The sequence below is a fragment of the Pelophylax lessonae genome (assembly GCF_965119305.1).
Source record: "Pelophylax lessonae genome assembly, chromosome: 11".
NCBI classification, from domain to species: Eukaryota; Metazoa; Chordata; class Amphibia; order Anura; family Ranidae; genus Pelophylax; species Pelophylax lessonae.
The window spans coordinates 198,925,540-198,953,396 of record NC_138778.1 but is presented as its reverse complement, the minus strand read 5'-3'; the positions used below and the strand labels follow the sequence as shown (position 1 = coordinate 198,953,396).

General features: G+C 42.3%; 1 protein-coding gene across 1 annotated transcript in view; it reads right to left on the bottom strand.

The window, feature by feature from the left end:
• The window catches only part of CDH4 (cadherin 4), a 1,089,940-nt gene that overhangs the window by 129,825 nt on the left and 932,258 nt on the right, over nt 1-27,857 (bottom strand). Inside the window, exon 6 of the mRNA XM_082271591.1 lies at nt 108-252. Within this exon, the coding sequence (XP_082127717.1) occupies nt 108-252 (145 nt within the window). The remainder of the gene's footprint in view (nt 1-107; nt 253-27,857) is intronic.

Sequence of the window (27,857 nt, the reverse complement as noted above, 5' to 3'; positions counted from 1 at the left end):
AAATCGGAAACAATCATACCGCCAGGGAGGTTAAGATATCAGAATCCATGTTCCCATTCGAATAGCACAGGAGCAATATAAAAAGGTCAACCAATAGGGGGCAGTACCTGGTTTTGAAGCTTCATCCACTGAGCCATTGAACACCAAGCTAGAGAATTCCGGCCGGTTGTCATTCATGTCGATGACGTAGATGGAGAGATCGATGGGATTTTCTACCTTGTTCCCATTCATGTCCACAGCGTGTGCCCTGAGCTGGAAACATAAATGGACACAGTCAGGAGAAAAGCACAATTAGGTTTTGGAGTCATTGCTTCTATTTACCTTACCAAGATAAAACAAAATCATCATTACCACATTACAAGGCACTTACTCTTAGGAGCTGGCTTAACATTGGGCAGTTAACAGGATGGCCACTGCCACACTTAAAAGTGGAGTTCCGGCCAATTTTCAACTTTAGTGATTCCCCGAGTGCTCGTTAAGCTGATCAACAATTGGGCATTTTCAATTTTTTTCGGGGCTCCCTTACCTTATTTTCAGGGCATTTTTGATTGTACTTCCTCCTTCTCCCCCCTCCCTCCTTCTCCCCCCTCTGTGGCCACGGCCACCGACATCACTTCCGCCTTTGCATTGCATTCTGGGAGCTGTTTGTCATCACTACCAGGAGGCTGGAATCAGGAAGAACTCCCAGAACACTCCCTGGAATCAGGAAGAAGGACACAGCAGATTACACTGCAGCTTCAGATGCCCACATCCAAGATGGCCGCGCCCAGACAGCGTTTTTAAAAGTAAGATTTTGACTAAAATCCAATACTGTACACCTTGTAAGTATGAGAATAGCGGTTCTGTAAAGGGCGATGGTTTAGTATTATTGGGGTATTTTTAGTTAAAAAAAGTATTTGAGGCCGGAACTCCGCTTTAAGTGACCTCTGTCCCTGACTCTCAAGATGAAGAGTCAGAATCAAAGTAATAAAGCCTAATAGGGGGCAATTATTAATTCTTCATAAGTAATGCTATGTAATTACAACAACAAAAAATTACACCATGACACCATCATTGCATAAACAACTAAATTCTAACAATGCATCCGGTAAAAAAAGAAGTGTGAAAATGACCTCCACAGCGGGCAACAAGTCTTATGATATTTAACAGAATCTTCAGCATCTGCTAGACTTCCGGGGGTAGTGGAGAACTAGTCCTTGTGATTCCCCCAGAAGGTCATACATCACTGTGGTACAAAGTAGTGACACGGGGGCCAGTGTATGGACCACAGTATGGAGGTGGACCAGGCATCCAACACACCTAGATGTTAAAAAGTCTTCATCTCAGCACTTAAGGACATCTAAATTCTTCCTTGCTGCCCACCGGAGAGGAACATATCACACCTCTTCTTTTCAAAAGGGCAGCATTTGGATTTTTTGCAACAGCGATATTGCTTTAAGTCTGAATATTTAAATACGTACATAAGCGCCTCCGTTACTGATCCTCACATTTTAAATGATTATTATGTAGTGGCGTGTCATTTTTATTCTAATCCTTTTCCTAATTGAAATATATATTTATTCCCCTGATTTTGGAATCCCTGGCGTTTAACTTAGCCATGACATTTCCATATGAAACAAATGCATTTTTACTTTTCGGAGTGCAGATTGTCTTTAACAAATCATGTCAGCTGGCAGTTGTGATGCTGGTGAGGTGTGAGCGGCTGGTTGCCTTCCAGATGTGATGATTGTGTGGGTTCACTGATCTGACACTGAAATGATGCTGTCATATTATTCAGAGTTCTCGCTAGGGAGATGCTACACACACAGTGTGTGTGAATGAGACAGCCGAGATGGTTAACTCTTTTGATGCATGCTGCTTCTACCTGCAGCTCCCCTGAGAATGGGCCTAAAGTAGAGCTAAAGGCAAAACATTTTTCTTTTTTTTTTTTACATTTTGACAAGAGTACAGGAGGGGAGTGTTATAACCCCTGACCGTTATTTACCATCCAAGTCCCATTGGGGAGATTTCCCCTGACTACCTGTCCCACAGCCAAAACAGAAAGAAAATCCCTCCAAACTAAAGGAATCCCTGGTTGTCACCAGAACTAGTATCCCCATAGGCCTTCTACTCCTGTTCTGCGGACGACCCAAAATTTGGGATTTTCTTTTACTTTCGATAATAACCAGGGCTTTTTTTCAGCTGCAACTTGGTGGAACTCAGTTCCACCACCTCCAGATCAGGACCTCTGCTAACCACTATCACTTGTAAACACAGAAGTTCAGCCTCTGTGTTCACAAGTGACAGCTTGTCTCCCAACGGCTTCCACAAATCTGATCTCCTGAGTGTCTCCCACTGAGTGCAATATGGGGACAAGGGAGATGCAGATGCCAACACCCTCACTGGATCCTCTTCCTGCAAGTTAAAGCATCTGAACCACCTACAGTGTTCGGGAAGATAGTAGAGGTGATTGGGTGCTTATACAGCAACAAAAGTAAGACATGTGGAAGATGGTGGCACTTTTAAGGGGGGGGGGGGATGCATGCAGGGGTCAGAGCTGAAGAGGGGTGAAAGTGAGATGTGGATGGGGGATGCAGGGGTAAGAAGCTGTGCTGCGTTTGCCCTTCCAGTGCTCCTTACTATCTAGACCAGTTATAGGTGGAGGAGGTGCAGGGGTAAGAAGCTGTGCTGCGTTTGCCCTTCCAGTGCTCCTTACTATCTAGACCAGTTATAGGTGGAGGAGGTGACCACTTTTTGCAATATCGTATAACGTTTATAGTGGTCAGGCAACGCACTGACACCTTCGCTGCCATTGTGCTATGTGCTGGGTGTTCAGTGTGACCCTGCGCCTTTAAGGAGGGGTGGGCTCCCTCCAGTCACCTGTCCTCCATCTATCTCATCAGAATGCATGTGCTCCCATTGTGGAGACTCTTTAAAGGTAGAGTTAGGGACTGCAGATATCAGGGTGCCTTGGCGCGGCCTGCAGCTTACGCATGTATTTGCAAATGTGTGCAACTAAACCCCTGTTTTTAACGCATACTGTTAGACAGGTTAATTTGGCTGGTTGGTAAGTAGTGACTGGAAATCCCTTAGTTTTTAAGCTGTGGAAGAAGGCTGAATTCTGCACTCTGTGTGAGTGTGTAGTGCACCCCTGAACTCTGCACTCTGTATGTAGTGCACTCCCAAACTCTGCACTCTGTGCGTAACCACCCCCAACTCTGCACTCCATACATAATGCACTCCTGGTAATCAATGCCCCTTTTGGACCCTCCTGCTGTTAGTGAAATTTACCACACCCACTATTTGATGCAGTTTAAAGGGGGTGTGGTGGATTTAAGGGGGTCTTGGTTGAGTTCCTGCATTTATTTTCTGAGAAAAAAAGCCCTGATAATAACAGTAAACATGACAAATAGAGAGGGTGAATCTCCCTAAAGGAGGACACAGATAGCCATGAAAACCCCTCGGTTGTTCTAATGCTTCTCCACCCTATCCAAAATTAAAAAAAAAAAAAAGTTTTGCCCTTAGTTATACTTTAAGATCTTCCTCAATTATATGCTAAATTATATGTTAAAATATAACTAAAGGCAAAACTTTTTTAGTTTTGGATAGAGTGGAGAGGGATTAGAACACGTGTCAGTTTTAAGGCCTGGTTCACACCTATGTAGTTTGCTTTTGATCTGTTTCTGCTGTGCTTTTTGTGGTGCATTTGCGTTTTTAAACACGCCTTTTTGACACTTTGCGTTTTTTTACTTTTTTTTTTTTGGTCAATGTGTTGTTAGGCAGATTGAAAAATGCATAAAAAAACTGGGCCGGAAGGTGGATACGGCCACGAGGGCACAGAGGCAGCTCATAACCTTTATCTTTACAGCAGCAAAAATTACGATTGCAAGGTCTTGGAGGTCTCCTGTCCTGCTATTCGAGCAACTTAGGCACAAATTATCCTGGATTATGGTGAACGAACGAATGTCGGCTTTATTAGATGACAAAATGCACAAGTTTGATAAAGTATGGGAACCATGGCTCAGCTATCTTACTGGTAGCGCTTGAGGGGTCCTCGTGTGTCTGGGGGCGGGGGGGGGGGAGGCGCGGGGTTGGGTCCACTTCTTCTTTCTCTTACTCCTTCTTCTTTCCTCCTCTATTATTTGTCTTTCCTTCTCTCTCTTTTACTTTCCTTCTTGGTGAGTGTCTTCGTAAGGTACTCCTAGTGGTCGCACATTGGTGCACACAAATTTTCACAATTGTGGCACGGAACTTTCGCAGAAGGCTGTACGGCTAATTGTCTGCAGCCGGCCTTAGCAATCGCAACAGGGCCACGTTCAGCCCCAACTCATTTTTTTTCCTTAGTTACTTATTGCATTTTACTCTCTGTCTTAATTGCAGCCCTGGAGCAGCCAATTGTATGGAGGCCTTCGGTCTTGAGCACTTTGTGATCTATCCTATGATATGCTGTAAAGGTCTTTGGTGTATTTTTTTTAATTTTATGCTATTATGGCAGACTATTGGGATTGTTGTACCACTGTTTAATGTCTTTGTTACTTACTTTTGTACTCTGAAAATGTGAAAAAGGGAAAAATGCATACAAAATGCAATACATGCTTCTCTTCAACCTCTCTATTGAAGTATATTGAACCAAATATGCACCATTTTGCATTTAAAAAAGTCCCTGACCCTTTCCAAAAACGCAACGGCTGTAAAAAGCATAGATTGAAATGTGTACCATAGGAAACCATGTGAAATAGACCGTAGTACGTTTCTGCAAAAAGCAATAAAAAAAGAAAATGCATAGGTCTTAACCGGTCTGAGCCCCATAAGGGAGAGTCACCGTCTCTATTTGTCCTGCTTACTATTATCATTGAAATAAAAAAATAAAATCCCAAACTCTAGGCTGTCCCCGAAAAAGTGATAGAGGGGAAATCTTCCAATAGGGGACATAGTTCTGATGAAGAGTGTGTGTATCAGGTGCGCTAAGCAATCAAATACGTGAAATATTGGGACAAAATGTATTAAATGTGTACAATGTGTACAACGTGCACTCGTTAAGAAGGGGTCTTGAAATAAATCCAAGCAAATATTCTTATATAGTGTTCACTAAAGTGAAATTAAATGGAAGTTCTGTTTTTTACTATAACAAGCTAAATAACACTTAAAAAATGTATTTACAGTAAACACAAGTGATAGGGTGCAACCACAAAAGTGTAGCAAAAAATATTATAACAACAAAAATTAAAATCGTGACAGAAACAGTCCCAAATGACACACAAAATAAAAAAGTCCAAGTAAAAGTGTCCATGATAGAAGCCGTTGAACTGGAATGTAGAAGCCGGGTGAACTGTGTTCAATATCCCACCACCTATAGAGCCAAGTTTCTTACCAGAAAGATGAATAATAAGGGCATATATGTGTGAGGATCCACAACAAAGATCACATACCAAGGAAAGAAGGGGTGGAAAGAGGGGAGCCTCTTATGCCTCGTACACACGCAACGATTATTGGCTGACCGATCGGCCGTCTTTTGTCCAGTGTTGTTGTGTTGGTTGAAATGTGCTCTAGACTGCACACGAATTTTCTCGGCCAACAAAAATCAACTTCAGAAGTGATGTCATGTGATGGTTTATTTTCCGTGTGTTTTTTCTTCTCTGAGCATGCCCAGTCTTGCTCATCAGATTTTTGTCTGCCGAAATCTGTACTGACTGACGGAAAATCGGCCGTTCTGTTGACGGCCAACAAAAATTTTATAGCCTGCACACCAGATTTTTTTCGGCCGAAAACATAGAAACATAGAATGTGTCGGCAGATAAGAACCATTTGGCCCATCTAGTCTGCCCAATATAAGTCGGAGTCGGTTGTCGAAAGCATCATACTAACAAGCCAAAAATCGGCCGATCGGAGAATTCACGGCCAATTATCGATGTGTGTGTACGAGGCATTACCAGATATACCTATATGGAGGGCTGTGAGACGGACAAACACCCCTTTCCTTTTCAGGACGTGATGATGGATCAATCCCTGGTGGGTAGTCACTGCTCTTGTCCTGAAAAATGAATGGGGAAAGAAGAGGGACCGCCGATAGTGTATTATCTTTAAAACCGTTTATTAATAAAGGTAAGAATGCACTTAGATCGATCAAGAAGATACAGGCTTTCGGTCACCCCCACGGGATGTCTGAGAACAGTGGCCGCCTGCAGTGTGGACTGCCATACTACGTTGTGAGTGATGATGCGGCGCCTCCTCTCTGACGCGTTTCCTCCCGATTGGGCATCGACTGAGATAGGAGGGGGTGCAAAGCCTGTATCTTCTTGTAAGTGCATTCTTTTCATTTTTGTTGTTATAATATTTTTTGCTACACTTTTGTGGTTGCACCCTATCACTTGTGTTTAAATACATTTTTTAAGTGTTATTTAGCTTGTTATAGTAAAAGGCAGAACTTCCATTTAATGTCACTTTAGTGAACACTATATAAGAATATTTGCTTGGATTTATTTCAAGACCCCTTCTGGACTAGTGCACGTTGTACACATTTAATAAATTTTGTCCCAATATTTCACGTATTTGATTGGTTAGCGCACCTGATACACACACTCTTTATCCATTTCACCACATACTGGTCTAAGGTTGCAGCTTTCCACAATCGATTCAGCGCACTTTCATATTTTACCCAGCATAGTTCTGATGGCCTGTAGGGATGATCGAACGGTTCGGGTCGACCATTGGTTCGGCTCGAACATTGGGTGTTCGAGGTTCGGCCGAATTTAGAAATTTTTGCCCAAAAAGTTCGGAATTCGGCAACCAGAACCGCCCAAAATGCAATGCTTCAGGAAATGGGCTTTAAAAGCCCGTGATTGGACCAGAACCATTAGCAAAAGCCAATTGAGGGGGCAGGAGAATGCTAGGAATGTGATTGGAGTGACTAGGGGGTCCCTAGACCAATCATTAGTGAATACGCCCCCCAGTATATAAGATCGCTCCCGCCATATTCCTAGCATTGTTATACTGGACATGGAAGAGAGTGGAAGCAGTTCTGTTAATTTTACTTTAAAAGTGTCATTTAGCTATTTTTAGTGTGAGGAAAGGGATATCTAGTGTAGTTAGAGTGCTCCTTTACACTTAAGTTAGCTTCAAAAATTTAGTTTCTGTAGGGAAAGTGTTAAGTGTCAGGGGACCGTAGTGTAGTGTAGGGTTAACTGACAGTGACTGCTATGGCAGGGTGACAAAACCCTTCCATAGCAGGGTGACCGCTATAGAGAAATGATCATTTCTCTGAATTGTTTCGGGACACCCATATGGCTTCTCACCAGCCAAGCATTTTTTATGCTGCAGGGGCTGCCACTGCCAGTGCTTTTTTGAGGACATGTTTGATGTCAGACATGACATCTGAACATGTGTATAGGGGGTATATATAGACATATATGTCTGAATATATACCCCTAGACATATATAGGTGTGATAGTAGCAGAAATAAATGCTTGCGCTAATGAAATCATTTACAGTAATATATTTCTGCTACTATCACACCTATATATGTCTAGGGGTATATATTCAGACATATATGTGTATATATACCCCCTATACACATGTTCAGATGTTTTGCCTGCCTCAAAAGAACCCAAAAAAATGCCAAAAAAACGCTAGCGTCAAAAAAAAAAATGCCCAGGTGTGTTTTTGCTGGCATTTTTTGGGGGGTTTTGGAGGCAGGCAAAACATCTGAACTTGTGTATAGTGGTGTATATACACACATCCATATATTTATATACACACCTAGACATATATAGGTGTGATAGTAGCAGAAATATATGCTTGCGCTAATGAAATCATTTACAGTAATATATTTCTGCTACTATCACACCTATATATGTCTAGGTGTGTATATAAATATATGTATGTGTGTATATATACCACTATACACAAGTTCAGATGTTTTGCCTACCTCAAAAGAACCCAAAAAAATGCCAAAAAAACGCTAGCGTCAAAAAAAAAAATGCCCAGGTGTGTTTTTGCTGGCATTTTTTGGGGGGTTTTGGAGGCAGGCAAAACATCTGAACTTGTGCACAGTACCACTATACACAAGTTCAGATGTTTTTCCTGACTGCAAAGAACCCCAAAAAATGCCTGCTTTGAAACCGGCAAGGTGTGGAGAGAAGCTAACCCCCTGAGCTGAAAGTTTTCTAATACATACAATCCTTTTTTTTCTGGTTCTGGACATGCTACAGAGCTGAAACTTCACAGGTACACCTTTAAACCCCCCCCCCCCCAGACACAAAATCACACAAAAAAAGTTCTTAAAAATTGTCATTTTTGATAAAAAAGCCAATTATTGAAAAAATTAAAAAAAAAAAGAGATTTTTTTTATTTTTACTTTGGATTTCAGATCTGGGGGGTCTAAAAAGTGTACATGTGAAGTTTCAGTTCTGTAGCATGTCCAGAACCATAAAAAAAAAGATCGTTTGTATTAGAAAACTTTCAGACAGGGGGTTGGCTTCGCTGCTGTAACACCTTGCCGGTTTAATAGAAGGCATTTTTTGGGTTCTTTGCAGTCAGGAAAAACATCTGAACTTGTGTATAGTGGTACTGTGCACAAGTTCTGATGTTTTGCCTGCCTCCAAAACCCCCAAAAAATGCCAGCAAAAACACACCTGGGCATCTTTTTTTTGACGCTAGCGTTTTTTTGGCATTTTTTGGGGTTCTTTTGAGGCAGGCAAAACATCTGAACTTGTGTATAGTGGTATATATACACACATACATATATTTATATACACACCTAGACATATATAGGTGTGATAGTAGCAGAAATATATTACTGTAAATGATTTCATTAGCGCAAGCATATATTTCTGCTACTATCACATCTATATATGTCTAGGTGTGTATATAAATATATGGATGTGTATATACACCACTATACACAAGTTCAGATGTTTTGCCTGCCTCAAAAGAACCCCAAAAAATGCCCAAAAAAACGCTAGCGTCAAAAAAAAAATGCCCAGGTGTGTTTTTGCTGGCATTTTTTGGGGGGTTTTGGAGGCAGGCAAAACATCTGAACTTGTGTATAGTGGTGTATATACACACATCCATATATTTATATACACACCTAGACATATATAGGTGTGATAGTAGCAGAAATATATGCTTGCTCTAATGAAATAATTTACAGTAATATATTTCTGCTACTATCACACCTATATATGTCTAGGTGTGTATATAAATATATGTATGTGTGTATATATACCACTATACACAAGTTCAGATGTTTTGCCTACCTCAAAAGAACCCAAAAAAATGCCAAAAAAACGCTAGCGTCAAAAAAAAAATGCCCAGGTGTGTTTTTGCTGGCATTTTTTGGGGGGTTTTGGAGGCAGGCAAAACATCTGAACTTGTGCACAGTACCACTATACACAAGTTCAGATGTTTTTCCTGACTGCAAAGAACCCCAAAAAATGCCTGCTTTGAAACCGGCAAGGTGTGGAGAGAAGCTAACCCCCTGAGCTGAAAGTTTTCTAATACATACAATCCTTTTTTTTCTGGTTCTGGACATGCTACAGAGCTGAAACTTCACAGGTACACCTTTAAAACCCCCCCCCCCAGACACAAAATCACACAAAAAAAAGTTCTTAAAAATTGTCATTTTTGATAAAAAAGCCAATTATTGAAAAAATTTTAAAAAAAAAGAGATTTTTTTTATTTTTACTTTGGATTTCAGATCTGGGGGGTCTAAAAAGTGTACATGTGAAGTTTCAGCTCTGTAGCATGTCCAGAACCATAAAAAAAAAGATTGTTTGTATTAGAAAACTTTCAGACAGGGGGTTGGCTTCGCTGCTGTAACACCTTGCCGTTTTAATAGAAGGCATTTTTTGGGTTCTTTGCAGTCAGGAAAAACATCTGAACTTGTGTATAGTGGTACTGTGCACAAGTTCTGATGTTTTGCCTGCCTCCAAAACCCCCAAAAAATGCCAGCAAAAACACACCTGGGCATCTTTTTTTTGAAGCTAGCGTTTTTTTGGCATTTTTTGGGGTTCTTTTGAGGCAGGCAAAACATCTGAACTTGTGTATAGTGGTATATATACACACATACATATATTTATATACACACCTAGACATATATAGGTGTGATAGTAGCAGAAATATATTACTGTAAATGATTTCATTAGCGCAAGCATATATTTCTGCTACTATCACATCTAAATATGTCTAGGTGTGTATATAAATATATGGATGTGTATATACACCACTATACACAAGTTCAGATGTTTTGCCTGCCTCAAAAGAACCCCAAAAAATGCCCAAAAAAACGCTAGCGTCAAAAAAAAATGCCCAGGTGTGTTTTTGCTGGCATTTTTTGGGGGTTTTTGGAGGCAGGCAAAACATCAGAACTTGTGCACAGTACCACTATACACAAGTTCAGATGTTTTTCCTGACTGCAAAGAACCCAAAAAAATGCCTTCCGTTAAACCGGCAAGGTGTTACAGCAGCGGAGCCAACCTCCTGTGCTGAAAGTTTTCTAATACAAACAATCTTTTTTTCATGGTTCTGGACATGCTACAGAGCTGAAACTTCACATGTACACTTTTTAGACCCCCCAGATACTAAATCCAAAGTAAAATCAAAAAATCTCTTTTTTTTTTTTAATTTTTCAATAATTGGCTTTTTTTTAATCAAAAATGACAATTTTTAAGAACTTTTTTGTGTGATTTTGTGTCTGGGGGGTCTAAAAGGTGTACCTGTGAAGTTTCAGCTCTGTAGCATGTCCAGAACCAGGAAAAAAGATCATATAGGTGTTAAAGTTAAAGGAGGGTCCCGACCCACATCCCTGTTCTACTGAAAAATTATCTTTTTTTTTTTCATGGTTCTGGACATGCTACAGAGCTGAAACTTCACTTGCACACCTTTTAGACCCCCCAGATACTAAATCCAAAGTAAAAATAAAAAAATCTCTCTTTTTTTTTTTTTCAATAATTGGCTTTTTTTATCAAAAATGACAATTTTTAAGAACTTTTTTTGTGTGATTAATAGTTAATGGGGCATGACCCAGAACCCTAGGCACTTTTTAGGGGCATTTATTGGGTTTTAGGGCTTAAAAATTGTGTTTTTTGATTTCTGAAGTTCGGGTCCCATTGATTTCAAAGGGGTTCTGAAATCCGAACCGAACTTTTGGGAAATTCGGGTGTTCTGCTCGAACCGAACTTTTCAAAAGTTTGATCATCCCTAATTTGGCCTGCAGGTCCCCAAGGGATTGCCCTAATTTGCAGGGATTTCCTCTCACTTGCTGTTTTGGCTATGGGACAGGAACTGAAGGTAAATGTCCACAATGGGACACAGATGGCAAAAAATACACCTTACAGGGGTTGTAAGTCTTCCTTACTCTATCCACAATAGAAAAAAAATTAAGTTTTGCCTATAGTTACTCGATAATTTGCCAAAACTCGAGTTGTGGGTGGCCCAATTGGGCTGCTATGGATTCATTCGACTCAGGGTGCACACATCCCCCCCCCCCCCTTCCTAATCCCCTTCCCCTCATCTCTCTCCTAGCTTCTCACTCACTTTTTCTGTCCCGGTTTCTCTCCTTTTTCGCATTTTCTTCTTTTGTTGTTTTAAGGCCTATGCTGGAAACATTTTTAACCAGTTAATGCTGGTAGCCATGGTTTTCATGCTCCGAAATGTGATTGTTCCCTTCTATGCATGAGACAGCAGGCTTTATATTGTGATACTCCCTATTGTTATAAAGATCTATGTGTATCAGATAGTAGTGGTATGACCTCCCAATGTGTGCACAGTTCAATGAATACACTGTGTATCTTGTATGGTTTCCTGACTGGATCGATTTATTCCTATATGACCTGAAAACTACAAATAAATAATTTAAGTTGTGGGTGGTGATGCTAATACCTCCTGGTTTTACAGTTCTTCTATCGCCTCTCGAATTTCTCCAAAACAAAACAAAAAAGGTTTTTCCTTTACTTATTCTTCACATATCTAACATTTCTAAATTTAAAATCAGCTCCACCCTAACCTAACCCTGATATACCCAAACACGCCTATTATTTAACCAGGCCTTATCCATTTTTTCCTAAAACTTCTCCTTTCCAGTACCGACCATTAGATTGTTCTTTCTTTTGTAGAGTATAGGGAATGGTTTTTGCAGTCTGTGCCTCACTGAGGAGATTTTCATTCACTTCCTGTTCCAGACTCACAACTGGAGATTAAATCTTTCTAAAGTAAGAAAAATACTTTTTTAGACAGCTATCACCCAAATATCCTTACTGGAAGGATTTTGAATAGAATTTTGAAGAATTTGAATAGTTTGTATAGATAAAATAAAACAGTTTATTTATATATTTTAAACAGTACACATGTGTGTGTAGGGCTATAGGCCCTATAGTGTAGAGAGGTGATAAAGAGTAGAGTTTTTCAGTGAAAATAGTGACTTTGGTAAAAATATGAATGTCTTTCTCTGTTCACCGGGCTTGGTTACAAGTTTGCTGGGACAGAGAGAGCATCGGCGGTATCCGACGCGTTTCAGCTTAGCACCAGGGACTACAGTCGGACTGTTATGGGTTCTTCTTACTCAGGTTGCATACATCTGCCCCCTCTTCCTAGTTTTTCTGTCCCGGTTTCTCTCCTTTTTCTCATTCCCGTGTTTTCTTGTTCCAACATGTTGTCACGGCAACATTCTTCTTCATGCATTCCGGGCTGGTTTAGTTCCAGGGTCGAGACTTCTGCCCTGCCCTGCATTGCTGGACACGTCACGCGCTGAACGCTGGCTGGTCCGGCTTGGCTCCCATGCACCACGGGTTGCATCCAGCTCTCCCAATAACTCTGCATTGTTTTCATCTTAGCCCAACACAGGAATCGGATCTCCTCACCTAGTGGATTCGCGGTTCATTAACCACCACCACCTGCAGGATCGGCCTGGAACAACACTGGTTTGATTCTCTTTTATTGATTGTGTTTTATGTGTTTTACACATTTGCCTTTCCAAATAAATGTGTTCCATATCCATGGGCTGTTTTTACAGTGCTTTTATAATACCAAAATCTGGATAGCGCTACCTCCTTCACTTTTGGCAGTCTTTAGTCTGGTCACAGCAATTTACTAACGGCAGCACCGTTAGTTGGTTTGGGATTTTCCCCAGTTTGTCTGCCACCGTGACAGCGCTGGAACCTTGTTGTTGCAATTTCTTATTTTAACTTCTTCCGGCCCTCGCTATAGCCGAAAGACGGCTACAGCGCGGGCTCTAATTTCCGGGAGGCCGTCTTTATACGCCCTCCCAGTGACAGGCTCCCCGCGCGCTCCTGCGAGCGCCCATCAGGGAAAATCTGTGTCGGCCATGTCCCTTGGACACAGCCAATCACAGATCGTGGTAAATGGCCAATCACAGCGGGCCATTCACCACGCGATCGGCCCATGCAATGAGAGATGATCTCATATGTAAACATATGAGATCATCTCTCATCGCCAGCTCTCCTTCCTCACACAGGAACTGCGTGTGAGGAAAGAGCAGAGCCAATCAGCCGTTAGGGGACACAGAAAAATGTAATCAGGGCACTGATCACCAGTGCCCTGATTACAACAGAGGTAAATAAAATACAATAAGTGCCCACCATCAGTGCCCACAATCAGTGCCCATAGTGCTGCCAGTCAGTGCCCATCAGTGCCTGCTCATCTAGGCACTGATGGGCACTGACTAGCAGCACTATGGGCACTGAGTGTGGGCACTGATGGTGCTGCCCATCAGTGCTCATCAGTGCCACCCATCAGTGTCCATCAGTGCCACCCATCAGTGTCCAGCAGTGCCGCCTCTCAGTGCCCATCAGTGCCGCCCGTCAGTGCCGCCTCTCAGTGCCCAGCAGTGCCACCTCTCAGTGCCCAGCAGTGCCACCTATCAGTGCCACCTATCAGTGCTCATCAGTGCCGCCTATCAGTGCTCATAAGTGCTGCCTATCAGTGCCGCCTATCAGTGCTCATCAGTGCGCCATAGTACCTCCTCATCAGTGCCACCTCATCAGTGCCCATAAGTGCCACCTCCTCAGTGCTCATAAGTGCCACCTCATCAGTGCCCATCAGTGCAGCCTATCAGTGCCCATCAGTGCCGCTTCATCAGCGCACATCAGTGAAGGAGAAAAATGTATTTATTTTTAAAATTTACTCGTAGAAAATAAGAAAAACTTTTTTTTGTTTTCAAAATTTTCTGTCTTTTTTTTTTGTAAGAAAAAAGTAAAAAACCCAGAGATGATTAAATACCACCAAAAGAAAGCTCTATTTGTGTGAAAAAAAATGATAAAAATTTCATATGGGTACAGTGTAGCATGACCGCGCAATTGTCATTCAAAGCGTGAGAGCGCTGAAAGCTGAAAATTGGCCTGGGCAGGAAGGGGGTGAAAGTGCCCGGTAGGCAAGTGGTTAATGCCTATGCTGGAGACATTTCAACCAGTGCTGGTACCTATGGTCATCATGGTCCTAGATGTGATCGCTCCCTTTTATGTATCTGAGACAGCAGGCTTTATATTGTGACACTACCTAAATTTATGAAGTACACTAAATCTGGTCATAGACAAGCCGAAAACTGAATGTTCAGTCCATCGAAAAACAAAAATGGTGCATACGATTGTGCCATGATTTGTTTCCTTTTTCTAGAAAAAATACAGTATGTTGGATAAGGCACATTTGCATGTCGCAGCTGACGCATTAATATTCTGAAAACTGAATTTTTGTTCGATTTTTGACTTGTCTATGACCTGCTTTAGGCTCTATTCACACATATAACTTCCTTACAGGATGTCTCCAACTTACAAGCTGACCTCAATGCACTGTTTCATTGGGCAACTATGTGGAAAATGAGGTTTAATGTTGATAAATGTAAAGTTATGCACTTGAGGGCTATGAATATGCATGCATCATACATACTAGGGGGAGTAGAACTGGGGGAATCCATAGAGGAGAAGGATCTGGGTGTTCTGGTAGATCCTAAGATTAATAATAGCATGCAATGCCAAGCTGCGGTTTCCAAAGCAAGCAAAGTCCGAAATAACTCCTCTTTGATTGGGACTTTAAAGGCAATAATATCACAGCATAAATATATATATAAAAAAATTATATAATTTATTATTTCCAAGAGTATAAATTGTTAAAAAACTTGATCACATGAACCATGTTTATAGTCAACAAGCAGCCAAGATGACACATCATATATGTTACAATGTTACTTCAGAAGTGGTTTTCCCCAGCCACTGCTGGACACATAGCATGGTAGTTGGTTTAACCAATGGCACTTTTCCACTGCAAGTACCGGCTCGGCTCTACTCGGCCCTGCTTGGCCCGGTTTGCTTTTCCACTGCTGGTACCGCATGGTACGGTGTTGGAACGGTTCGGTACGGTATGGTTTGCTTTTCCACTAAAGTAGTACTAAAGTTAAGTGGGTGGGATAACAACGATTCTCTGACCAATCAGTGGCTAGTAGTGACTGCATGCATAGGATTGTGGGATATGGTACCGGTATGGTACCTCTTGGAACCACAATCGAGGTGGTACTGTTTTTGAGAGCCGTACCGTTCGGTTCCATGCAGTGGAAAAGCGCCGCCGTACCGTACCAAACCGTTCCTACACCATACCATGCGGGACCAGCAGTGGAAAAGCGCAAAAATGAGCAGTGGAAAAGCGCCACAAGTAATTCACAAAGGATGGGGATACCAACGTGTTTCCAATTAAATATAAAAAACATTCTTCCTCAGGGACATTATACCCACTTCTGTAACATAAAGTACCATGCTACTTGGTTAATCCAACTACCATGCTATGTGTCCAGCAGTGGCTTGGGAAAACCACTTCTGAAGAAACATTTATGTGTCATCTTGGCTGCTTGTTGAATAATAAATGATATATTTTTATATATATTTATGCTGTGATATTATTGCCTTTAAAGTCCCAATCAAAGAGGAGTTATTTCATACATATATATAATTGGATGAGGGATGTTGGCAATTTCAAAACACCCTCGTTCATCTGAGATAATTAATCAAGCAAGCAAAGTCCTTTCTTGTATTAACAGAGGCATGTAATCCAGAGAAAGGGATATCATTTTGCCCCTGTACAGATCATTAGTAAGACCTCATCTGGAATATGCACTTCAGTTTTGGGCACCAGATCTCGAAAAGGATATTTCGGAACTGGAGAAAGTGCAGAAAAGAACAACCAAACTGTCATGGAGGAGCTCAGCTATGAGAAAAGATTAGAGGAACTGAATTTATTCTCTCTTGAGAAGAGGAGATTTGCAAATTTTTTGTTGGGCAGATAAAAAAAAATGCCATGCGCAAATTGCGGTAAAACACAGTAAAAAACGCACTACATGCTTTTCTGTAGCTATTAAATGAAAAAAAAAAAAAAAATTGCTTTTGAGTTTAACCACTTTACCACCGGAGGATTTTGCTGTCTTCCGTCCAGGCCACTTTTTGTGATTCGGCGCTGTGCGAATTCAACTGACAATTGCGCGGTCGTGCGACGCCGTACCCAAACGAAATTTACGTCCTTTTTTTCCCACAAACAGAGCTTTCTTTTGGTGGTATTTGATCAACTGTGCGATTTTTACTTTTTGCGCTATAAACAAAAAAAAGCATTTATTTTGAAAAAATAACAATATTTTTAAAATTTTTTATATGAAATTACCCCCAAAAAAGATGTAAAAACCAATTTTTTAAAAAAATTTTGGCCAATTTGTTTTCTGCTACCTATGTTTGGTAAAAAAAAAATCGCAATAAGCGTATTTTGATTGGTTTGCGCAAAAGTTATTGCGTTTACTAACAAAGGGAAAGATTTCTGTCATTTTTGGTGTTTTTTTTTTTAACGCGTAATGGCGGCGATCTGCGATTTTTTTTGTGGGACTGCGACATTGCGGCGGACAGATCGGACCCTTGACTGACATTTTTGACAATTTTGGGGGTACCAGTGACATTACTGCAGTAATCAGTGCTATATATATGCACTGTTACTGTAAAAATGACACTGGCAGGGAAGGGGTTAATTTTACTGGAGAGGGAGGGGTTAATGTATGCCTGGTGCTTACTGACGTGTAGGGGGGGAGGGGACTGAGTGAGTCATGGACAGATCGGATGTCCAGCTATGCTGAACAGTCCGATCTGTCACTCCCTGTCACTATGGAGATCCGCCCGCTTGTGTTTACACAGGCGGGCGGATCTCCACACTAGATCCCCGGCGATCGGGGCAGAGCAGCGGCGATCGCCGCTGCTCCTCCCCTGGCCCAACTCCCGCTGTGAATAAAAACAGCGGGAGCGAGCCTCCGGCGGCGCGCGAGCGCCGCCCAGAAGGGGGAGTGTCTGACGGCGTTAATACTACGTCGTCAGACGATAACGAGCCACTCTGCCGCAGTAGTATTACTGTGAGCAGACGTAAAGTGGTTAAAAAAGTCACTGACCCTTTCCAAAAATGCAGAGGCACAAAAATGCATTGATGTGAATGCGTTCCATAGGAACCCGTATTAACAAAAATGTCCTGCGTTTCTGCAAAAAAGCATGAAAAAACACATTGGTGTGAATGGAGTCTTAGGCTTTAATCCAACCTCTAAATCAGAGGTTCCCAAACATTTTAATCAAAGAATCTAAAAAAAATAAAAATAAAAATATGAAAAAAAAAAAAATAAAAAAAAATCTTTACAGTACTTGCACCCAAGAATAGAATTATTAACAAAATGTCAGCAAAGCCATATTAATGCAAATGACAATGGATAATTAAAAAAAAAAAAAAAGTCACAAAAACATTAAATGCATTTGTTTTCTTTCAAAAAGTGATCTTTTTTTTTACTATTTTTTTAAGGAAAAAGAAAAGGGAAAATCTAACATGTAAATAAACAGAACAGATTCCTGCTAATCCATGCTATAGGATTGCACCTATTGGGGCACCTAAAGGGGAACAACTATGCAAGCATTGGTTATTTCTACATTGCATTGACAGTAGAGGGACTTAAAGCGGCAAACAATGAGAAAAGTCCTGGACAGCCTCACTCATATGCCTATATTGAAGAAAATGCACTGTACACATCACCGGGGCAGAAAAGCAAGAGATAACGCATTTCATGCTCAAACTACCACTAAATCAGGGTAACAAGTTGATGATTAAGTGCTAGCCTGAGCACGAAACGCGTTATCTCTTGCTTTTCTCCCCTTGTGATGTGATGTGTACAGTGCATTTTCTTCAATAAAAGCATATGAGGAGTGCAGCTGTCTTGAACCTTTCTCTTTGGATGAATAATGGCTGACGAGGTGAGTGGGCACTCTCAGGTTGGATTAGCAGAGCAGTGAACAGAGCAAAATTCAACTGGAGAGGTATGTGTTTTGTTTATAGTGGTATCGTTGAATTTTGGTCATGACCCATGGTTTTATAAAAAACTGAGCTTCAAATGATTGAATTTGTTATCTTGGTAAGTCAATAAAATGGAAAAGCCGAGGTGATTAAAAACAAAAAAACAAAAAACATGACCATAAACTTGTAGGTGTGGGAGTGGGTCTCAGTTTGTATTCTGGTCTCAGAAAAGAGGAATGGTAAAGGTTTTCGCCATGAGCATGTCATCATGCGTATTTGTATAGGCTGCTAGTGTTGATGTGAAACTATGATGTTACAGGGCTCAGAGCGATGTTGCAGGGCGCAGAGCGATGTTGCAAAGGGCAGAGTGATGTTGCAGGGAGCAGAGTGGTATTGCACGGAGTAGAGTGGTGTTGCAGGGAGCAGAGTGTTGTTGCGGGGCACAGACTGATGTTGCAGGGTGCAGAGTAATGTTGCAGGGAGCAGATTGATGTTGCAGCATGCAGAGTGATGTTGCAGGGCACAGAGTGATGTTGCATGGATCAGAGTGATGTTGCAGGGCACAAAGTGATGTTAAAGGGCACAGAGTGATGTTGCAGAGCTCTGAGTGATGTTGCATGGAGCAGAGTGATGTTGCAGGGCACAGAGTGATGTTGCAGGGAGCAGAGTGGTGTTTCAGGGGGCAGAGTGGTGTTGCACGGTGCAGAGTGATGCTGCAGGGAGCAGAGTAATGTTGCAGGGAGCAGAGTGATGTTGCAGGATGCAGGGTGATGTTATAGGGCACAGAGTAATGTTGCAGGGCGCAGCGTGATGTTGCAGGGCGCAGCCTGATGTTGCAGGGCGCAGCGTGATGTTGCAGAGAGCAGAGTGATATTGCAAGGCGCAGCGTGATGTTGCAGGGCGCAGCGTGATATTGCAGAGAGCAGAGTGATGTTGCAGAGGGCAGAGTGATGTTGCAGAGGGCAGAGTGATGTTGCAGGGAGCAGAGTGGTGTTGCACGGAGTAGACTGGTGTTGCAGGGAACAGAGTGATGTTGCAGGGAGTAGAGTGATGTTGTAGGGAGCAAAGTGGTGTTGCAGGGAGTAGAGTAGTGTTGCAGGGAGCAGTGATGTTTCAGGGAGCAGAGTGATGTTGCAGGGAACAGAGTGAAGTTGCAGGGTGCAGAGTGATGTTGCAGGGCACAGAGTGATGTTGCAGGGAGCAGAGTGATGTTGCAAAGGGCAGAGTGATGTTGCAGGGAGTAGAGTGATGTTGCAGAGGGCAGAGTGATGTTGTAGGGAACATAGTGTTGTTGCAGGGCGCAGAGTGATGTTGCAGGGAGCAGAGTGTTGTTGCAGGGAGCAGAGTGAAGTTGCAGGGTGCAGAGTGATGTTACAGGGCTCAGAGTGATGTTGCAGGGCTCAGAGTGATGTTGCAGAGGGCAGAGTGATGTTGCAGGGAGCAGAGTGTTGTTGCAGGGAGCAGAGTGGTGTTGCAAGGAGCAGAGTGATGTTGCAGGGTGCAGAGTGAAGTTGCAGGGTGCAGAGTGATGTTACAGGGCTCAGAGTGATGTTGCAGGGCTCAGAGTGATGTTGCAGAGGGCAGAGTGATGTTGCAAAGGGCAGAGTGATGTTGCAGGGAGCAGAGTGATGTTGTAGGGAGCACAGTGATGTTGCAGGGCACAGCGTGGTGTTAGAGGGAGTAAAGTGAGGTTGCAGGGCACAGAGTGGTGTTGCAGGAAGCAGAGTGATGTTGCAGGGCACAGGGTGGTGTTGCAGGTCATAGAGTGATGTTGCAGGGCGCAAAGTGATGACAGAGTGATGGTATCACCATGCTATGAAGATGTTATCGTCCCCAAGGCACACTGAACCCTGGGTGAGTAAGATGAAAACAAAAAGATTATAATTCTATAGCGATTATTCTCTGCAGATGGGCTTGGTACCAGGAGCTGGGGAAACATATGTTCTGCTGAAGGAAATTGATTGACAGCCTGGGAAAGATGAGGCGCTGCTCACCTCTGGCTGGGAGACAGATGTTGTAGCATGTCGTCCTTGCTTCGGGAAGACAGGCAAGAAAAAAATTAAGAAGTGACTGAAAGTCATTACCGCAATGCAGAGACAGGCAGCTTGGATGGCGGGTAATCCGGCGAGCACACAGGAAGCTTCTTAGCGTTTGTCAGATGGAAGCAAAGGCCCCGCTCCATGTACAAGCCTGTCAATGCTTTTCTTTGTGGAAGCGATTAAGTCTCCTCTGATTTATAGGGTGCATGGGGAGAAAGCTGCAGCTGTGTTACCCTAGCAGGGAAAACAGACACTCCTGGGGTTTGTAGTTCATTAATAAGTGATCACCGCCAATGCCGATATAATGATTGGCGCTCAGATTGACGCATGATATCCCCCTCTGCACAGAACACATGGGTATTGGCTCTGCAAGCTTTTAAAATACCAAGGATTTAAGGATGTTTCCACCTTCAGAGAGCTTTGATCTTTTGGACTGTAAATGGTCATCTGAAAATGAATACTGTATATTGCTTCTTTATGTATTGACTTTTTCTTGCACTTTTTAGACTTGTTTTTACATACCAGGGAATGGATGTTTATTTTCATCATCCTGGGAAACAATATAAAACTGATTTCTGTATATAAAATAATTTAGTACAGACAGTACAGTACTGTATCCTGGGGCAATGGAAATAACTATTCCTGAAAATACTGTAGAGATTTTTACAGAAATCATAGAAGAAAGCTAAAAAAGAAAGACTGCTAGTCTTAAGCAGTAAGAGAACATGAAGCAACAACCACCTGAAGATATAAGACCCTTAAAAAAATCTCCTGCTCACGGGTGTACCTAGCATTCTATACAACTATATAAAAAATAGAGCTGCGCTATACTGATACTGAATAAAGAATATCCATAAACAGTGAACCATTAAAGGATTGTGCAGTGAAAACAGTGAAACTTGTAAAATAAAAAAGAAGAAGAAAAGTCATTCCTCGACAGTAATATGATACCAGTGAAAAAATATATGCAACAAAGTAAAGTCCAACAATATTACTGAAGGATCTTCTACATCAGGGGTCCTCAAACTACGGCCCGCGGGCCGCATGCGGGCCGACAGGGTCCTGAACCCAGCCCGCCAGCTGGGATCGGCATAGGGCTGACTGCCTGTCACTCACTGAAGCTCTAATCGGCTTCAGAAAAGGGTGGACCGGGGCGCAGAGCACTGCGCCCTAACCCACCTATTTATGTGACAATAGCGAATGAAAATTCGCTATTGTCACACGGATCCTCCTCCTGGCCAATCAGGAAGCGGGTCCGAGACCCGCTTCCTGGTTGGCCGAAAGGCGAACCCATGCCATTGGCCGAGGAGGTGGCGGGAGGACTCGAGGAGACGCGAGGGACTGAGGAGAAGCCGCCGCTGCAGGTAAGTGCACTGGTCTCTGCACGGCACGCTGTGGTCACTCTGCATTGAAAGGGGGCACGCTGTGGTCAATCTGCATTGTAAGGGGGCACGCTGTGGTCACTCTGCATTGAAAGGGGCACGCTGAGGTAACTCTGCATTGAAAGGGGCACGCTGTGGTCACTCTGCATTGTAAGGGGGCACGCTGTGGTCACTCTGCATTGAAAGGGGGCACGCTGTGGTCATATATATATATATATATATATATATATATATATATATATATATATAAAACAATAAATATTGTATTGTTTTTCCTGTTTTTTTGTGCACTACAAATAAAATATTCGCATTGGAATTCGTTCATATTTTTTTTCAAACTATAGTCCGGCCCCCAACAGTGTCTGAGGGACCGTGAACTGGCCCCCTGTTTAAAAAGTTTGAGGACCCCTGTTCTACATGATAACAGCACCTTCTACCACCAAGATTTTGATGTGACCTCCACCATAGCAAAATTGCCTGCTTACAAGATTGCATGGACCTCTTACAGGGAGAGGTCAGTAGCACTTTCGGCCTAAACCCAGCCAGAGCCTTTTGTTTCTCCAAGGAGGATGAAAGGTTAAGAGATTTCCACTATACATGGAGATGATCACAACATGAGAGCTGCAGGCGAAAAGATCCTGTCACGGATATGGTTATATGTAATAATGTAGCATCAGATTGGAAATACAAATCTCAAACAGTAGAGGGCTCCCCCATTCCTTCATAAAAGATGCAACATGTTTCGCATATGCTGCTTCCTCAAGGAGCAAAGGGTGCTAACATAGAAATGCTACTCCTCTCGTCTTTATCCTCGCTTCTTTTTCCCCTTTTTTGGATCCTATACAACAGCTAAAAGATCCAACAGTATCAGGGGATGGGGCCCAAAAAAGAAAGAATAAAGGGATTCATTTTAGTTAAATTTATTTTGTCACATAATTAATCTCAATTTTGCTTATTAGGCTGTTTGACAAAAAAAAAAAAATCAACACTTAGGGCCAGTTCACACTGGAATGTGTGCGGTCCCTTGCATTCCAGTTTTGACAGCCCAGTTGCCAAATGCACAGGAAAATGAATAAAGTAGCGCAAGCACTACTTTTGCAAATTGCGCCACACCAAACCACAAATTGCGCCATTCCACCATAAGAGCAGCAGGCGAAAAGATCCTGTCATGGATACGGTTATATATAATAATGTAACATCAGATTGGAAATACAAATCTCAAACAGTAGAGGGCTCCACCATTCCTTCATAAAAGACTCAACATGTTTCGTATATGCCACTTCCTCAAGGAGCGAAGGGTGCTAACATAGAAATGCTACTCCTCTCTTCTTTATCCTCTCTTTTTTTTACCCTTTTTTAGATCCTATACAACTCCTAAAAGATCCAACAGTACCAGGGGATGGGGCCCAAAAAAGAAAGAATAAAGCGATTCATTTTAGTTAAATTTATTTTGTCACATAATTACTCTCAATTTTGCTTATTAGGCTGTTTGACAAAAAAAAAAATCAACACTTAGGACCATTTCACACTGGAAAGTGTGCGGTCCCTTGCATTCCAGTGTTGACAGCCCAGTTGCCAAACGCACGGGAAAATGAATATAGTAGCGCAAGCCCTACTTTTGCAAATTGTGCCACACCAAACCACATGGTACTGCAATACCATGTGGTTTGATGGCTGTAAAAACTGTGTTTGGGAGATGCCTTTGGGGTGCCATTAACAACTGATGGCACCTGCGCCCATCTTGCAAGGGCAGTGCAATCATGTGTGGTGCAGGAAACACATACAGAACACGCCTTTTCCGTGCTGTGTTCTACTGTGAACTGGACCTTAAAGGTTTGATTTTTATTGTTTTTTGGGGGGGAGGGGGAGATATTTAGGTTACTTTACTTTACTCCACTGAGTTATTTCAAATGCATGTTTCACTCTTTTTTTTTCTTTCATTACACTGCTTGTAAAGAAGGATTCTGGTGGGATGGGGGTGATATAATTGGGGGACTGTGATGTAAAGGGGGCTGACTCTGAAGTGATGGGTGGTATCTGATGTGAAGGGGGAAAGCTCCTATGTGGTGCCAAGGAGTGGGTGGCATCATCAACCAGTGCAGATGCCAGTGTCCTTTAATATAACGAATACAGTTCAGAACTGGGGTGTCTCGGGATTTTGCATACTTATCAAGGTTGCCATGACTACATAAAAGGTTGAGAAACACTGGCCTAATGCATGTGCTTTTCATTGCAGCCACATAGAGAAGTAGGGAACGAGGAGTGGAGTGGAGTGGAAGTAGAGTAGAGTAGAGTAGAGTAGAGTAGTGTAGAGGAGTGTAGAGTAGAGTAGAGTAAAGTAGAGTAGAGTAAAGTAGAGCAGTGTAGAGTAGAGTGTAGAGTAGAGTAGTGTAGAGTAGAGTGCAGTGTAGAGTAGAGTAGAGTAGTGTAGAGTAGAGTGTAGAATAGAGTAGAGTAGAGTGTAGAGTAGTGTAGAGTAGTGTAGAGTAGAGCGGAGCGTAGAGTAGAGTAGAGTAGAGTAGAGTAGAGTAGATAAAATGATAATATGTTGAGATTATGACCCCCCCTCCTCTGCCTTTTTTGTTACTGCACCCCTAGTTTAGACAGGCTAATTCCAGCCCTGATACATTTTGCCAAAAATGGGGAAATCTAACTGAAATCGTCTTGCCAAAATATATGAAATGAAAGCTCCAAATTTCGCTAATCCCTACAGAGAAATGGCACATACAGAAGGCCGTCATGTGATTAATCCAGTATAAGTAAGCCTAGGTGATCCATTTCTGATTCCTGGGTAACTAGAATTTCTAAATAGCAGACTTATCAGTGAATGCCACACCCACAATGTTTTAACACATCACACCACCTTTCCAGACCCTTAACATCTCTCTGCAGTCACTCAGTACGTTTTTGGGCTTCTGAGTCTCATCGCTATAGGTGGAGTAGGTCTGGGTAGCACGTGAAAAGCTACAATAAGGACTTCACAAGAAAACAAGGTACTAATAGAAATGTTCCAGTCTCGCTTTTTCCAGAAAATATATGCTTGCATGCCTCCCAAAATTCGAAAAATACTTCATAGCAAATTACATTTTAACAAGACAGATATGATTTTTTTAGCAAATATATTTCTGGCATGCAAACGACATTTTTAGGCTTATCGGCCCTGAAAACACGGATGGACAGGAGAACATTTTATCATTTGTTTTTGTTTGAGCATTTTATTTTGTTTGAGCGCGAAGCCGCCTAAATCGGGCTCCACAATCCTAAGTTCTCATTATATAACAATCCAGTTTAATTCCAGTGATTTGTGAGTGAGATGTGCCCAACTCCCGCTCTACAGACAGTGGCGGGTTTGATTCGCGGCCAGCCACAAACACTACCGCCTCAGACTCCAAATGAAAAACTATTGTTTGGGAATGAGGTAATTTCTGTGCTGGCCGCTCCGTTCTGAGAGGCTGAGTATTTATCTTCCCCTCAGGGTGCGCTTATCACACAATTCCCAGGCTTTGTAATAGGCCTCTGTAGCTTCAGTGATGCTATGAATATTCCGTGCCATCATCCGTACAATGTGTGAACACCAGTCAGTATATGGAAGCACTGATCAGTCTGGCGCATCTACTTCACCTTTACAAGGGTATATCTCTCATCTCAGCAGGCTCAGCTGAGAAGGATGTATTAAACTCCTCTCCTAAAAAACAGAGTTTTATTTTTTGCTTTGTTTTATAAATGTATGGTCACTGGATTTTACATTATTCTGACGCTGTAGACAACATAGCAGGAGCACTGAGACACCATTGTTTGCCCTTGCAACTTCTGCAGGGGTGAGGAGACAATGGGATGCAGGTGGTGCTTGTGCAGCCTATACTGCAATAGGTCAAAGCGTCCTCAGTGCCTCCGTGGACAGATAGGGAAATGCTCTTAATAGGCTAATCGCCAAATCTAATTGCCCAGGTTTCTTCACAGACCAGGTGTCACCTCCTCCTTTAAACTTGGCTATACATGGATCCAAATTTGTCCGGTTCACCATCGATAGACGTGGGTACAACCAGCCTGTCGGGTTTTTGCCATGCAATTACTGTTAGCGCATAGGTGTGTGCAGCCTAGTGCATTAGGGTGTGCACCCCAAAGCTCAAACACACATGACTTTCTCTGCAGCCTCTGCTGCACTAGACAGAGAATGAATGGGAAGTGCTCTGTGCTAAGCGGCTTCCTGTTCATCCACAAACTGAAGCATAGAAAAAAAAAGTTTACTGTGTTCATTTAGAAAAGGAAGGGGCCATTAAATGACATATTGATTAGCTCCTTTCCACATTCTTCATGCTGAAACATTGGCTGGGGTGAGAGGAGAGGAGAAGAGGGAAGCCAACAGCACTGTGGTGGTTGGGGGGGGGGGCAACATGGGGGGGAGCCCGGGCAGTAGGGAGAATGATTAGGGTGTGCCCAGCACACCTGGCACACCTCCTGCGCACGCCTATGTGTCAGTGGCTATTGATGATATCAGAAATCATTGTGTTCTTCTAGCCAGGAAGCCGTAATGCGCACCACTCATCAGCAGATTACAATAGCGCTGGGGGAGGCATTGCCCATCAACACTGACTGTGTTGATGGGGGAATCGAGCAATTTTATTTCCTTCCACATTGGGAAAAAAATCCAGGAATCTATGGGCTACCTAAAGTGTATTTGAAACCAAAACCTTTTAATTGTTTTACATAGAACAGGAAAGGGTGAAAAACCTGTCAGGTTTTTTGGTTGTTCGTGTTCCATTGGGAAGATTCCACTTTACTTACTGTCCTATAGTTACAACAACGGGGTGAAAGAACATTTTTCCAAAATAGGGTAAATTCCCGCTTAGATATTTGTCACCATGACAAGTCTCTTTGGAAAATGTTCTATTCAGTCAATGAAAATGGTCACCAGGATGAGCAGAGATGATACATTTCCACAGTGAGAACAGAGACTGCAGTAAAAACATGAAGGAGTTTTACCCTGCCCCAGCTTTTTCAAAATAAAAAACTAAAACATTTTGGCTTTTGATACATTTTAAAAGAATTATAAAGCTTTCTACCTGCACTTTGTGTTTTCCACCTGTATAAGATGTGCATTGATCATGTAGTTTCATGGTGTCATTTGTTAACCTGTTTGTACAGCCCATAGCAGAGTAAATCTTCCTACTGGTATGTCAGAAGTTTCAATTTGTGTTCAAACATGAGGCATGCAGCATGGCACTGCACAGGGTATTGCATGAGCTTGGTCTGTAGTGTGAGAACCTATATTTCCTGTAAAGAAACTACATATCCCATAATCCCTGGGTCTCTCCATATATTGCAGGTGAGAGCTAAATAATAATTAGATCTGAAACAACCACAGATAGGCAGAGCAATTACCAGAGATCTTACCATGCTTACCATTATTACTCCCGTACTTGTGATGCAACACGTAGGAAATGGCATGCATTTAATGCCATGTGACCTGCGGCAATAAACTGTCTGTCCCCAAGGACAAGCTAGATGGATTAATACATGGAAATAAGGGAATCAATCGAGCTTGACACTACAAACTGCACCCACATATGAGCCCATCATTACAAGGCAAGGCAGACAACACACAAGTGATAGAACTACATTAATCGACTTTAAAAATATGAAAATATTTGTAGGTGTACAATGCCTATTGAACATGGTAGAGCTGGTAACATAGTAAGTGGTTTTGGAATTTACGGGGAACTAGGTAGCAACAGGAGCCCCCAACACATGTCCACATTTATTAGGAGTCTTCTAAAAGTTTACAGCAAAGTTCTTTGGAAGACCTGAATACTGTCACATGGGGGTTTTCTTTACTATAGCTAGATAACGCAAAATTACTCACAATTCTGCAGAGAAACCAATCAGCTTCCAGGTTTAATTGCTAAAGCTTAACCACTTCTGGACCAGAAGGATTTACCCCCTACAAAAGACCTGAGACTGGGATGGAGATTTGTCTTCCAACTAGACAATGATCATAAACATAAAGCAAAATCTACAATGGAATGGTTCACAAATAAACATATCCAGGTGTTAGAATGGCCAAGTCAAAGTCCAGACCTGAATCCAATTGAGAATCTGTGGAAAGAACTGAAAACTGCTGGTCACAAACGCTCTCCATCCAACCTCACTGAGCTCA